Here is a 16,704-nt window from a genome sequence, read left to right as displayed (position 1 = left end):
GCCCTCATGAATGGAATTAGTGTCCTTAAAAGAAGTCACCAGAAATATATCTTCCATGTAAGGATATAATAAGAAAATGGCTGCCTGCAACCTAGAAGACATCCTTCACCAGGACCTAACCATGCTGTTACCTTGAGTCTGGACTTCTAACCTCAAGAACTATGAGAAGCAAATTCTTTTGCTTATAAGCCACCCAGTCTTTGATATTTTGTTTTATCAACCCAAACTAAGACAGTTAGATATCTGTGTTTGGAAATTACAGATTTGTCATGTCCCCAAAATGGGAGATGTTGATTCAGTATATCTGGAGTGGCCCTAGGGAATCTATACTTAAGAAGATAATCAAGAATGGAATGACTGCTCTGGGATTTGTAGTCTTCATTTCCAGTTATCAAATTTAGTGATACAAAATAAATGAAACTGGGGTCTTATGGACCTAAGGACCTACCTCAAAGTAGTTATTTCTGTCTTGTATCATTAAGTTGATATGTCATTTGCCTCTTTTTTCATAGGCAATCATGCTGGTCTGCCCAGGAATATCTAGGTTTTGGTCCTATGTTCTGAGAAATCCCTCAATCCTGGGCTAACCAGAGTGGTTGGTCACCAGATAAGATCTTTAAAGAAACAACTGTATCTTTTTGTTTGCTGTGACCATTCTTCAATATTTATTTATGAATTGTCTACTTTGTAGTTAAAACTATGAGAGAGAAGTTTTTGGCAGAAGGTGAAAGGGCTGTTTTCACAAAGTCCCTTGATGCCATTCTTGACATAGCAGCACTGTCCTAAGACCCAGGAGACAAAGTGCCACACATGGGAGAAGACAGTGCTCCCGTATCTGTGTGGATCTTAGCTTAGATCATACAACAAATGCAGATTGAAGGAATCAATGTACCTTTTGGCACTTTGAAGATACTCTGTAAGAACTGATCTTCCCTCTCTACTCCTAAACCTGCAAATGCCTCAGTTGGAGGTTTTAGGAAAATGATGGAATTCCCTATAATGATAGCCTGGTTTTAGCTCTATTGAGTTTGACATGGAAGCAGACTACATAGAAATATGATAGGCAATTGGAAATGTGGGCTGGCAGTTAGGTGACAGGAAAGTCCTAGAAAACTAATTTATCAGACCACTAGATTCTGTAATAAATTAAATCAATTACTATAGAAATAGAAAATTGATGAGGATCTAAGCACAGCATGGTGACTATGGTTAACAATGCTGTATTATATACCTGAAAGTTGCTAAGAGTAAATTTTAAATGTTACCACCACAAGGGAGAAAAAAAGGTTACTATTGGAGGTAATGAATGTGTTAACTAACCTTATTGTGGAGATCATTTCATAATATATACATATAAAATCATCATTTTGTATATCTTAAACTTAAGCAATGTTATATGCCAATTATATCTCTGTAAAGCTGGGAAATATTTAAAAAGAAAATAAAATAGAAAATTGAGTTCGAGGGGTGCCTGGGTGGCTCAGTCAGTTGGGCATCCAGCACTTGATTTTCGCTCAGGTCATGAGATCGAACCCACCCACATTAGGCTCTGAGCTCAAAGCAGAGTCTGCTTGTTCTCCCTCAGCTCCTCCCCCTGCTTGGGTACGTGCTCTCTCTCTCTCTCTCTCAAATAAATAAAATCTGAAAAAAAAGAAAAAGAAAAATTGAGTTCAAGAAGAAGATTAAGTTGAATGATTCTTCTGAAGATAGCTGGTTTACTTATGGAAACACTGTCATTTAATATTTACAAAAAGGGCTCCCAAGTAAAGCACATTCAAAATGAGAATAGGCATGGCAGGGTGAAAAAAAAAAAGACCTTACTTTGAGACACTAATTAAATGATACTTCTGAAACTGAAGTGGATGAAAAGAATGCAATCTACACATTTTACTTATGAGATCAAGACACTACCAAAATGTTGTGTAATTACTAGAATGTACAACATAATAGGACTCAGTAAGGTGGAAATAAAGATAATGAAATGATATGTTTTTATTTAGTTCATATCTTTTTGTTGCTAATAGAATAGTTTCTGTTCTTTCCAAATAAAAATTTCAATACCGAGTTTAAAAGTCTGACTCAGTAAGTATAGGATTAAAGCAATTGAAAGTAAAATCAAATAGTTTTGTCTCATTAAGTGTGCCTCAAATGTGGAAATCTTAGCCCTAATGCCATCTTTTAGTGAAATCTAACACCAAATTAATGGTTTTCTTTTTTATTTTGCAGGGCTGGAACGAATTGCAAGGGATTCATCTTATGAACAGGAAGGAAAGGTCCAGTTTGTAATTGATGCAGTGTATTCTATGGCTTATGCTCTGCACAGTATGCACAAAGATCTCTGCCCTGGATACATCGGCCTCTGCCCACGAATGAGTGCCATTGATGGGAAAGAGCTTCTTGGTTATATTCGGGCTGTAAATTTTAATGGTAAGTTACAACTTTTTTTTTGTCCTTATATACTTTAGAAGTGACAGTGTTTGTTCTCCCTGCCCCCCATATAGGGAAGATACTGAGAGTGGGAAGCTCAGGATTAGAAGCAGTTCCCCTTTTAATCAGAAGTGTGAGTTTTTCCACCTGCTTTTAAATATCTAACATATTTTTTTGCACTCCTGAAAGAAGCATTAATCTGTTCTTGAAAGAAGCAGAAGTTAAAAATAAGCCTCTATCAATCAAAATATTCTACTTAAATACCACTATTTCAGAAATAACTTAAGAGACTTATTTGGAACCACTGACAACAGATTAGATTTCTTTTAAAATGTTTTGTTTGTGCCATTATTAGAGAAGGAATTATAGATATTTTGTTTTAAAACTAATTTTAAGCTTTTTAAACAATAAGTTGGCTTGAGGAAGGTAGATGATTCGGAGTTGCTGCATATTCACCTTAGAGTGCTGTGTTAAGTTTCTGTGTCTTCTCTTCCTTTGTTTCACTTTCAATGATTTGGTCAATGTAAAACAATGGGCTGCATCTTGTAAAATAGAACTACGTACAATGCAGTGTAGATGGGATTTGCTTCCTGCAGAAGCAGAAATACTGCTTTCTGTGAGTGTTACAGAAGCTGATTCAAAATATGCTGGACCCATAGTATTTGGCTGAGAATAGCCAACTGCCTGTCTGAAGTGATGGAATTGTTGAATGTTGTTGCTCTTTCATGAAACTTGTAATGGTTGCTGCCCATGATTTTGACCATTATTTTCAAATGAAATGATAGAATGCTCTGAGCTGTCTAATTCTTTCTGTTTGGCTGTAATCCACACAATGGACATGCCTCTGAGCCACACACAGCACTGCACTGTCCATCATAATACACTCCAGTGACCTCAGCTGCCAGCCTTTCTCAAAAAAGCACAAGGTCATCTTCAATTTAGAATTCAAGTGGAAACTTCTTCTTTTGCTTTGTGCAGGGAACATGAGACAAAATTTGGTTTATATTCAACACAGAGTATCCTTATTTTCAGCAGAATTTTTGTGAGACATTACATAACAATCCTTTCATTACAAATATAAATATTAAGGGGAATTTAAAAATAATTTTCTTGCAATTATAAAAATTGAGCAAAAGAGAAGTATTATAACGCAAGATTATTTATCCTAACATGAGGTTGGAGTACACTCCCATTTATCCAAGTTAGGAAGTGTGAAGAGCAATGTAAATGAATATATTTTCTCAATAACTGAAGCTCAACTCCAGATGGGAAAATCTTTAAAGAAACACAAGATTAAAGTATTTTAAAGGTGAATTGCCAATTTCTCTCTTATCTTAATCATAGATAAAAGCTAAACCTTCCCTTGATGACTTTCATTATTATACCATACTGTAATATAATGATGCTATTAAAGACTATTAAAAACATCTTAATGCCTAATGATTATTAAGACAATTTGCCTCTAGACTCCAATGATTCCTGAGTTCTTCTGTCTCCTTTTTATAGTCTTTTTTTCCCCTTCTACTATATCAGACTGCTATTTTTGTGATTTTTTTTTTTTAGGGCTGATCTCTTCCATAATTTGCTTCTTAAACTCACTGTGAACAGAGTAGCACATATAAAATTCCATTAATTTAGTCAAGATACATCTATCGAGCACACAGAATGTGTTAAACATTGTGATAGGTGCTAAAGATACACCACGGATAAAAAAATAGTCAAAACAGATATGAGATTTAGATTTTCTTGGAAATTTAGATAATAATCAAAAAAGCACACAAAAGTATAATAATATAATCTCTAGTGAGTGCTGAAAATAGAGGTATGCTGAACTGAGAGATTGCAGTAGGGAAACACCTCTACAGGTGTATCTGAAGGAAATGAGTGTCAGAGATAAGAGTAAGATAGAACACAAGAGGTCTTACAGGCCATTCTTAAGATTTGTTCTTCATCTTGAAAGCAACAGGAACCACTAAAGCATAATAGAACTATGTCTTATCTAAGAGTAAGTATACTCCAGATATGAGGATCATATAAAATACATGAATTTTAGTATATGAACTTATAATCTCTTTGAGCTCCCTGAAGATTTATTTTGCTAATGGCTTGAAACTAGTCTGTATTCTAACAGCTGATGCTACAAGGTGAGAGATCTAAGCATAAGCAGATTGTTATGGATTATGTAATCCTCCTGATTTTTAGTAATTTTCAGGGAGTTTGTCAATTTTTAAATTTCATTGTTGGCTATTTATTAGTGTTAATTAATTATTAGTGCCTTGCCTATTTCTGATAAAAAGATATATAGGGTGGCTCAAATAGAAGTGTATTGTCAAAAACATTTAAGGAAGAAGAAACAAATATGGTAACCGGGATACAAGACTACATCAAGTTCTGAACTTCCCAAGCAGACAAAACGTAAAGGGACATCAGTGGGATACATAACTTTCATTATATGATAGAAGCAAGCCTACGTATTTTTTAAAGAGAGAATTGATTTTCTTGGAAACTATTTCTAAAAGAAATGTATCATATGGTACTTTGACAGCCTAATAAGCAAGGTCATTTAACACAATTTTATACAAAAGCAGAAGCTTTCTCTTTGGCTGTTTTGCACATGTATCCACAGTCAAAGCCAAGAATGTAATGCTTGTAACACTGAAGGGTATTTTTTAAAAGAGTTTTCAGGAGGAGGGAGATAATCTTCTTTGATCTAGATTAACAACTCTCTCAAGCTCTGATGATACAGGGATTACTATATTCTGTTAAGAATAAATGAAGAGCTTTCCCTTATACTCTGCTTTTTAGACTCGATCTTCAAAAGACTGCTACTCAGAAATTTAACATTTCAGTCAGTTAAAAATAAGAGCTTCTGGGTTGAAGGAGTGGTCATAATTTTGGACACTCCACTTCCCTTATTGCTACTTGCTGGTCCTGGAGGAACGTTGATATGTCCTAATAGCTAAATGGAGCACACGTCAAATCCATAGGCTTAAATATTATTGCTCTTGACAAGGCTTTTGTAGGAATTGGAAGTAGTCATCTAGAGTGTATACTGGGAACCTAGCTAACAGCTATTATATGTTGTTAATTGCATGCCAATTGAGTGGGTTGTGTTGGTGATGGTCAGTGTTCTCACCTAGTGAGATGGCTAATTCACTTCCCAAAGCCTGAAAATATGAGAGGACCATTGGCCAAACCTCAGTTTCCTTGAAATAATCAGTTTTGAATACCCTGAGGTGTGGAGAATGTACTTGACTAGATTCAGAGCTGCTTATTGTACATGACAACAAAAAATTATTATATACTTAAGGTTGTCTTAGCATAGCTACTACTAGTTGTCAAAGAATGAGCTTTGTAAGGCAATGATCAATTTTGTATAGTGTAGCCTTCCAGATTTTCTGTCAGGATCACTGAGCTACGAAAGGTACTCATAAGTAATTTTAAAAATTGACTTTGGATGGAATTATCTAGTAATGTCCATTTAAATATTGGATAATGTCTGCAATAAAGTGCAAATTGTGCTTCAAAAGAAACTGTTGTTAAACCAGTTCTTTCTGACATTAATGAGATATTGAGGCAGATTGCTTTTCACGATCCCTTTTAATTTGTGATAGTAAATAAAACCTTGTCATTGGTATGAAGGGAGACTTCCAGTCTGTAATAGCAGGAGACATAGGAGCCAGAACAGCTGGATGCTGCACAGACCATTGGTATAAAATTAAAGTAACTGTTTAAAACTCAGTCTTGCTGAGATTGTAACCTTGTGTGCAGTATGCCTAATTAAGCAATGGTTTAAAGATACTTGGTTTAAAAGGTCATGCTTCTTCCAGTTTTATTGTTTAACTGAGAACATAACAATAATCTTAGAATTTCAAATGGTGAATGATTAGTATTTCAGACCAGAATTATTCTATAACACAACAACTAGGTAAAGGTGAAACACAGTCAAACTACTAAACTCCAAAGTACTATTGCCATCAAAGGCTTAAACAACAATGGTGGTTTGATTGAATTTAATCACTCAAACTGTTATTTTCTCATCAATGGAAAAATTTACCTGAGCTATATTCGGTATATGTATTTTAAGCACATTCTGATTCATAGCATATCTGGAATTACTCATGTGTTTCTTACAACTTTTCTCAACCTTTTCTCTGTACTTGGGGAGCCAGAGGGAAACAAAGGCCTGCCTTTTGGATTAGTTTTATTGCTACCATTTGAGCAAAACACTGTTTCTATAAATTTTTTAAATACAAAGATTTATCAAAAGAAAAAACATAAAATAAAGAAGAGGAGTTCAGATTTTTCAGGAACTTAAACAACGATGTCAATTCTTTCAGTCTGGTCTATAGGCAATAAAATATTAATACTTACATCTTGTATAGAATCAGAGATTTTCCTGTTGTCATGAGAACCTTATTTATTAGAAAGAAAAAGTGTTGGGTAGAATTCCAGTGTGATCTCCTCACTCCTTTTCTCTGTACTTGAGCTCACATCAGGGGCAGGGCAGGCACAGGGGCATACTAAACAAGAGTGTTTGTAGGTAGCAGAAACCACCTTAAACTTGCTTAAGCTAAAAGGAAGAATTTATGAAGGTATGTCAGGAAACCCCAAGGCAGAATACAACAAGGTCTAACGAAAGAGCTGATTATAAGAACTAAAAACCGGTCAGAAATCCCAACTTCTCCCTATTTCCTTTGTTTGGTTTTGTTTATATTGGTTTTCCCCACTTCTAGGTTCATAGAGTAGATAACAGAAGGCCATCTACATTTCTACAAATTAGCAGCTATTTCTTCAGGGCACCTGCTAAAATTAACATGTATATATTTCTAAGTCTCAATTCTTACTTCTTAGAAATTTGAATCTTATTAGCCAAACTTTGGATGTCAGATCTGTTCCAAATTATCAGTGGTGAGGAGGAAGTAGTACACATTCCCTTGTCATAGGAGTGCTCTCCCTGTTTGAAAGGGACATTTGGGAAATTTCTGTAAGTGACTTGGGAAAATTTAACCAAAGTGAGCAAATTGATGAAAACATGAATACCTGAGAAGGGATGATGGCCCTCTAGGCTCAGAATCTCACTGCTTCCTTGCGTGGGTGAGTTTTCGTCAAGCTAAAGGAGACACAGTTAAGAATCACGTAGAATCTGTGAGAGCCTGTGAGAGGAATCAACTTTGGAATATTTTTAATGTTAGTTTTCATTTTGTGGTTGAATTTCTTGGCATGAAGAGGAATGAACAGCTTCCCTGAACTCCCCAGTGAGATGGTGATCTAACCATTTCAGTACTCAGTATTCTGAGGAAACTATACCCTTGCCTGATCACAGAGGCTAGTATAGAGGTAGAATTTTCCAGCATCTTATTTTCTTTAGCAATAATATTGATTTCAGGTACTTAATGCAAATTTCCAAATATATAATTATGAATGTCTCTGAATATTATAGTCTGATTTTGAGGCAAGTGTGTTTGCATAAAATAACTTTAAGCTATCTAAAAGAAATAAATATGACTTAATATTAGGAAATATACTATAAATACACTAAGAGGTCAAATAAGACAAGGATAAGTATCTCATAAGATTCTTTAAAGTCATTTGATTAAAATATATCTCCCATTTCTGTACATAAACTAGAAATGGAATAAATGTTTGACATAATAAAGTACTCAACCTATAACCAATTATATATTTCTAGTTGTTATTCCTATTAAAGAGATGGATTAATGGTAAGATGGTCCTCTTACCATTATTACTAATATTCTGTAAATTGTAACCAATGTGACAAATATGAAACAAAAATAATAGAGATTACTACTAAATATGAAAAAGTATGAGTATTTTCAAGGGATTTGATCTCAAGGCAATAAGTTGAAAAAATACATTTGAAGGAATTACTTTAGGAAGATGATCAAATATAAAATTAATATTAAAACATGAAGAGCTTTCCTATACATTAGTAAGAAATCATTGACTAATATATGGGAAATGAAACTCTGTTTCCTTTGCAAAAAATATTTAAAATATCTAGTATCCAAGATCTATAAAGAACTTATTAAATTCAACAGCAAAGAAACAAACTATCCAATCATGAAATGGGCAAAAGACATGAACAGAAATCTCACAGAGGAAGACATAGACATGGCCAACATGCACATGAGAAAATGCTCTGCATCAACTTGCCATCAGGGAAATACAAATCAAAACCACAATGAGATACCACCTCACACCAGTGAGAATGGGGAAAATTAACAAGGCAGGAGAGGATGTGGAGAAAGGGGAACCCTCTTGCACTGTTGGTGGGAACGTGAACTGGTGCAGCCACTCTGGAAAACTGTGTGGAGGTTCCTCAAAGAGTTAAAAATAGATCTGCCCTTCGACCCAGCAATTGCACTGTTGGGGATTTAACCCAAAGATACAGATGCAGTGAAACGCCGGGACACCTGCACCCCGATGTTTATAGCAGCAATGTCCACAATAGCCAAACTGTGGAAGGAGCCTTGGTGTCCATCGAAGGATGAATGGATAAAGAAGATGTGGTCTATGTATACAATGGAATATTACTCAGCCATTAAAAACGACAAATACCCACCATTTACTTCGACGTGGATAGAATTGGAGGGTATTATGCTGAGTGAAATAAGTCAATTGGAGGACAAACATTATATGGTCTCATTCATTTGGGGAATATAAAAATAGTGAAAGGGAATAAAGGGGGAAGGAGAAAAAATGAGTGGGAAATATCAGAAAGGGAGACAGAACATGAGAGACTCCTAACTCTGGGAAACAAACAAGGGGTGGTATAAAGGGAGGTGGGCGGGGGGGTGGGGAGGTGATGGGCACTGAGGGGGGCACTTGATGGGATGAGCACTGGGTGTTATTTCTATATGTTGGCAAATTGAACACCAAAAAAAAAAAATTAAAAAAAAATAAAATAAAATATCTTGGAATAAATTGAACCAAGGAATTTGAAAGACCTATATTAACAGATGACTTTATTGAGAAACATTCCTTGTTTGTAGACAGAAAAACTAATTACAAGAAAAATATTAATCTGAGTAAATCTGTAGTCAGACTTAGCTTAGTATAATTCCAACCAAATGATAAAGGAGTATTTTCTAGAATTTGAAACAATATTTAAATTTTAATTATGAGAATAAATGAATAAAAACTGAAATGATTTTGAGGAAAAGTTTATTTCTACCAAACATTTAATATTTAAATCTAATGACAAGCTATAGTCAATACAAATTGGAACTAGTACCGAAGAAATATGGCAAATAGAACTATATAGAAATCACCAGAAATATATAACAATAAATATGTAAATCAGTTTGTATGTATATGTATATACTTAAATATGAATTTATGATGTGATAAAGATGGACTTAGAACTCTGTGGAAAAGGACATTCTATTAATTGATTATCAACTCATAGTAAGATCAAGTGACATGATTCCTCCACATAAGAGTCTTATCCACTTGGAATTTATTTTAGAGTTAAGTAAAAAAGAAGCAAGATAAAAAAATAAAAGACAGTTCATTAAATTTGAATGGGGAAGCTTTTTGAATAGGACAGTGAAGGAAATTATAACAGGAAAATAGACCTGTTTGATTTAGTAAAATTTCAGCATTGTCAGATATTCAAAAAATATCATAAATACAGTTTTAAAACAAAATATAAAGTAAGGGATATATTTGGGCTGTTAGGTCAAAGGATAATAGCACAAATGTAAAAAGAGCCACTGTAACTGACATCAATGATGACATCTTGAAGAAATCAGTTGCCAAAACTTGTAAATGTTAATAAGCATTTTAAAAAACCCCATTAACCTTCACTAGTAATTACATAAATATAATTTAATCAGTAATAAAATATTGTTTTCCATCTGTCAAATTTACAAAGACATGAAAAATTATAATAGTGATTATCAAAAAGTAATTTTATTGGTTCTTTCAAATATGCTTGGTGAGAGTGGATATTAGCGTAATTTTTTCAGAATATTTGCTCAGCACATATCACTTCTAGAAATATATTGTAAGAAAAATATTTGAAATAATTGTATTTACAAAAATATATTGAAAAACCAAAAAAGCAGAATCACAATTTTGTTCTGTTTCTAATTAAATCTACCAACACTATGTTACATAGTGGCATAGCATTTTGACTGTGTCTTGGAATCTCAGGCTTTTGTCTAGGTTCTGCTATTACTTTTCCTCTGTGTTGTGAGCCCATCTAGCTTCACTTTTTAAATAGAAGGATTATACTAAAATATTCTCATCTCTGAAATCCCTTCCAGCTCTAAAGTCTTTACATACTCTTTTAAAGGTATATTTTTAAAATACAGATGCCTATCAATGTTCTTATTGTTGTCTTTTGTTGTTATTGTTTATAACTATTTTCATCTTTTATGAGTCATTTATTTATCCCATATACATTTTATTGACAATCTTATAAAGGTACATAATAGGGTTCTGTGTTAGACATCAGGAATACAGAGACCAATGAAACATGGTCCTGTATGTTCTCAGATATCATAACGTAACAAAGGACAGGCACAAAGGTATTACCAACAAGAATTCAACTTGATAAATCTTATGATAAAGGCATGAGTATTAGAAGAACACAATATAAAGCTGAGACAAGAAATACATAAGGAGGACCTCAAAGAATACATCACACCTGATTTAAATTATGAATGAAAAGTGACATTTCTTAGGTGGACAACATGGGGAAAAGGCATTAATGACAGTCCATTGACTGATGAATAGATAAAGAAGATGTGTATACACACACATGCAGAGAGAGAGAGAGAGAGAGAGAGAGATAAATATTACTCAGCCACGAAAAAGAATGAAATCTTGCCATTTGCAACAATGCAGACAGAGCTAGAGGATATTATGCTACGCGAAATAAATCAGTTACAGAAAGACAAATACCATATGATTTCACTCATATGTGGATTTATGAAACAAAAACAGAGTAGTTTAATAGTACTGGAAGATAAGGAAAAACCCGTTTTCTAAAAAAGCTGAGCATCTACTTTGCAAGAATTTGAGAGTGCAGCATGGGAGGAGCCTGGAAATGAGACTGACCAGATGAGCTTGGGCTTAGTTAGAAATATCTGTCAAATTCTGGTGTTTGAAGGTGACACAGCAGGCAACAGGTAACTGAAGCTTTTTGAACAGGACAATGAAGTGCTAGGGTTTGTGTTTTAGAAAAATAACCACAGCAGCATTTTGCAGACTGGAGGAAGTGAGATTGAAGACAGGGGTGGTTAGGTTAGGAGACAGTTCCAGTAGTCCTCATGAGGGAACAGTACTTGAAAAGAGAAAATGAAAACACAAGTGAAATGGAAAGAAAGGGAGGAGAGAGGAAGGGAACATAGATTATTTGAAGGCTGGCTCTGTTTTGGCACTGTGCTTTGACTAAAAACCAAGAGGTTTTGAAAAAGAACTTCCCTGCATGATCTTTCTTTGTAATTATAGTTCATTTACTGGAGTTAATTTAGCATTTTAGTATATATGTTATCGATGATACTGGCTTTGCACTACTTTTTATCTACTTCTGTAAGTAGAAAACAAGATATAAAATGTCAATGTCTGGAAAAACTGGCATAAAATGTCATCTGTAGAAGCGAATGCTGCACAATTTTCCTTGTGGTTAACTATTACCTAAATAATCACTATTTAGTAAATAGAGATAAAGCAAAGTCAAACATGATGAAAGTCAAGTGTGTTAATCTTAAATATGAGTATCCTTTTTGATAATTACCTCATTTGAAATAAAATTGAGAAAATAATTATTAATAATTTGGAAGTACATTATATGTACTTAAAAATATATGTACTTAAAAATACATGTACTTTAAAATATATGTACTTTACATTATACATTATATTTACTTAATATATGTATTAATGTATTAGTGCAATGTAAAAAACATACATTAATGTAAAAAATACATTATATGTGCTTAAGGTTTGCAGGTAGTAAAGTATTCCTGGAAATACTGTATATTTAAAAAATGAATGATATATATAGTAATATTGAATATATAAAGATAAACAGGCTGATTTGAAATTAAATGATATTTCAGTTTCTGATTAAGGAAACCTTAGGCTGGTTATAAAAGATTAATCTTACGAGTTAAGTCATCATGAAATCTAGCAATGTAAATGTACCTGCCTCTGTTTTCAACTGAATAAGGTGATAAACTGCGGGTTTTTTTTTTTTTTTAACTGTGGGGTTTTTTAAATTCTAATTTCTTTTATAGTCATAAAGCACAAAGTTTATTAATCTCTCATTTCTTCCCTTAATCTGTAAACACTTATGTGTGGGCCGAGTTGGAGCCAGCATCAGATAACAGCTTGAGGCAAATCAATGACATTGCCTTAGTTTTTCCTGCGCTCCTACTCAGCTTCACCCACTGCATTGGGCTGCTTTTACTCATTCTTTATTCTTGTAATTCCTGAACTTCTTCATCATGTGATAAGAAATTATGAATAAACATTTAAATCCCAGAAACACATGAAGTGCTGTAGGCTTAGTAATTGAGGATTAAGGTCTGGCCTTGGGTCTAAAGGGGGATATGGCAGTAAGCCTTGAATGAAGAAGGATGAGTGAGCAGAGAGGATTTGGGGTAGTGGGAAGTTTCTGAAGGCGTTTACACTAGACAGTTTGTATTTTACATAGTGATCAAAAGCCCAGGCTTTATACTTAGTTTGCATCCAGTTAACCACACACTATTTGGTGATCTTGGTCAAGTGACAAAACCTCTTTAAATCATTGTTTCCTTATCTATAATATGGGGTTGGTAATATTTTCTAGGGTTCCTGTGAAATCTAAATATAAGGTGATAATACATAAGAAGTACTTAATAAAGAGATAAACTGTATTATATATGGAGGATATTTTATCAATAGGGATATAGTGATTAGTACTTGGATCATCTTATGAAGATGATGAGATAGATGGGTTGGGACTGAGGACTTGGGAATCTTAAGAAAGATTAAAAATAATTAAAAAGCACTACATACAAAGATCACTAATGGGAATGAACAAGGCAGATATCAGAAATGATGCTTCTGCCGTGGCACCAATCACCAAGGTTTTCCCAGTAGCATCAGTTTCTTAGATATAGGAAGAGAAATCTGATTGTTTTTACAACATTCTCAAAGTAAATGGAAAAGTGCAATACTGCTGATACAGGCATCTGATGTGTAGAGTAGATCAAATGGGGCTCATTCTCTCATGATTTCTTCTGTTTCCTTCAAAATTATGTACTTTTTTTTAATGAAGGAAAGAACTTAATGGAATAGCTCCCACGTTATTAAGGGTAATTATTTTCTGGTGATATGTTGCTTCAGAAAGAATCTACCCGAAAATTATAATTGAGACTTGATTATTTTTCTCTTTAAGGTTATTAACTCTTATAATTACATTAAAGTTTAATCACGAAGTTAGTTTGAAAGTGAGGGATATGAATGAGAAAATTCTTTTTAATTCAGGTTCCTAATTGTTAACACTTTTGGGATTTGGGTTTTCTCAGTCTCTTGCATGTGTTTGAAAACCATGACTGTAACTTTTCTTTTGAACCATATACACACTTTTGTCTGTAGCTAAGGGAACAATGACCAATTTTAATTTAAAAAATATTTATGAAGTGTGTATTTATGATACTTACTTGCAAATGTCATGCACATTGATTAAACAAACATTTATTGAGTATCTGTTATATACCTGCACTGTGCTATTTGTATTTTGTCCCTCTTCCATTTTTCACTTCTTTCCCTTTCTTCATTTTCCTTTGTGTCTTACACTTCTTTTCCAGTCCTATTATCCTCTTTTCTTCCCAATAATTCTCTATTTGCCCTTGTGATCATTTACTGATCAAGATAGTGACAAGTGGCTAAGAGCATGAGCTTTTGAGTTGAGACAGAAATGAACTAAAATTTCAGCTCTCCTACTTAGGTGGTAAGTCCTTGGATAAATCATTTACATTTTATAAGCCTTCATATTCTCATCTTTGAATGGAAATAATAATCATACCTCCCTTGCAGTGTTTCTGTGAGCATTTAATGAGATAAATCACCCTGAAGGGCTTAGCACAATGCCTGACACATTGTGAATAATCAACAAATGGAAATCTATGATTTTTTCCTTCTGCTACCTGATAAGAATAAAGTCTCTGTATATGTTTCCTGAATTTCAAACATACACAATTAAACACCTCCCAAACCACACCTACTCACACACATTTCCCTACAAATCTTAGATTTCAAAGCATCTGATAAACCTAAGATAATCAGTGATACTCTGTTGTTTGAAGTTAATTTCTTATTTCTTCAAGGCATAATTAATCTATTTTTAAGGATTATTAGGTTTTTTTAGTTCACTTTTTCTCTCTTCTCTTGGAGTCACCTTCTGAACCCATTATCTCTCATTGACATCATAGGATGAGGTATTGGAATAAGAGGACATAAAGCCCATACTAGTCCATTTTGTCCAAAGTAAAATGAGCTGATAGATAAAGGGATAGAAGCTGTTGCTTGAAATAGTGTTCAGGGAATGTGTTCTGTAATAAAGTATACCTCCTATATTAAGAAACTCTTCAGAAACTCACTTTGACAGGCAGTGAAGGAGACACCTATGACTTATGCAAAAAAATAAGCTGGAGGTCATTGGTCACATCCAACTCAGCTAAAGGGAACAATTGTACCGTGTATAAACCATTCAGTTGTCCATGTCCACAGAAAAGAGAAGAATGGACTTTACATAACAGAATTAGTTACAACTCACAAGCCCTGTGCATTTTTAAAAGTAATTCAAACAGAAATGAAAATACATTTTTGGCAGGTAAAAGGGATGTGATTAAGGTCTCCCAGAAAGATATTTACTAATTCCTACCTCACTCTTAATTCTGCTCAAGAAAACTAATTTTCCCCAAATCTTACATTTTTCTTTGCTGGTTGTCCAGCTATATTGATGTCCCTAGGATTTATACTAGCTCATGAGTAATACTAAGAAATTCCAGCCTGTTGAATGATACATTGAAAAGGCCATTCTTCTCAGGTCCTTGAAACTCTCTTAACTTCCTTTTTGTTCTCTATTTTAATATTAACTGCGGGCTTATGTAAAAATTTATATACCCATGTTTCTATCCCCCCTTTGCTTCAATCAAAACTTAATGAAGAACTATATTTACTGCCTTTGTTTTTGCTTTTAAAAAAACATAGCAAAAAAGTCTATAGCTCCATGAATTTTCACAAACTGAGAATACTGAAACAATATCCAGAACACCCAACGAAGCCCCAGAATCCTCAATTGGCCCCTTAAAAGCCTCTTGTGCTCCTTTTTTGTCACTTTCCTGACGTTTGCCTGCTTTTGTACTCCTATAAATGAAATTATGTAATCTGTACTCTTTTATATTTGGCTTCATTTCACTGCAATTTTGATAAAGAGACAGTAAAGCACATTCCTACATTATCTCCATTAACATTAAATTCAATTATTTAATTTTACTTTGTAAGATATTCAGTATTTAATTTTTAAAGCCCAATGAATTATTTTATAAAATATTTAATACCTACTAATGAAGTTTAAAATATGAAAACTTAAATTTTTAGTACAATACCTATAATCTCTTAGAAAGTGGTAAAGAAAATATTAACATCAAGGGTTTTCTCATGTTGGTCATGTTCTCATAATTTTTTAAAATATTACTTATAGAAGTTTTTGGTTCACAGCAAGACAGAGTAGAAAGTACAGATTTTCCATTTACCTTTTGTCTTCATCCATACACAGCCTCCCCCACTATCAATATACAGAACAAACTGGTATATTTGTGATGAACTTACAATTGATGAACTTACACTGATGCATCTGAAGTCTGTAGAGTTAATTCTTCCTGTGCAGTGTATGGGTTTTGACAAACGTTTTATAACAAGGATCCACCAATATAATATCATATAGAATGGTTTCATTGCCTTAAAAATCCTCTGTGCTTTGCCTCTTTATTCTTTTCTACCCCCTACCAATGGCAACCACTGATCTTTTTACTGTCTCCATAGTTTTGCCTTTTCCAGAATGTCATATAGTTGAAATTCTACAGTATGTAGGCTTATCAGATTGGCTTCTTTCACTTAGTACTATGCATTTAAACTTACTTCTCATCTTACTCCTCATCTTTTCATCTTTTCATTGCCTTTTAGCACCGAATGATATTCCATTGTCTGGGTATACTACAGTGTATTTATCTATAGTGTATTTATCTATTCATC

At 33.8% G+C, this 16,704-nt stretch overlaps 1 protein-coding gene across 8 annotated transcripts in view; it reads left to right on the top strand.

The window, feature by feature from the left end:
• The window catches only part of GRM8 (glutamate metabotropic receptor 8), a 731,564-nt gene that overhangs the window by 455,725 nt on the left and 259,135 nt on the right, over positions 1-16,704 (top strand). For all 8 annotated transcript variants that reach the window (XM_072784432.1, XM_072784437.1, XM_072784436.1 and 5 more), the window contains exon 7: positions 2,227-2,427. In XM_072784432.1, the coding sequence (XP_072640533.1) occupies positions 2,227-2,427 (201 nt within the window). The remainder of the gene's footprint in view (positions 1-2,226; positions 2,428-16,704) is intronic.

Source organism: Canis lupus, chromosome 18, assembly GCF_048164855.1.
Source record: "Canis lupus baileyi chromosome 18, mCanLup2.hap1, whole genome shotgun sequence".
In the NCBI taxonomy this organism is placed as follows: Eukaryota; Metazoa; Chordata; class Mammalia; order Carnivora; family Canidae; genus Canis; species Canis lupus.
The sequence above is the reverse complement of the archived record's forward strand: the minus strand, read 5'-3'. Positions and strand labels throughout refer to the sequence as shown.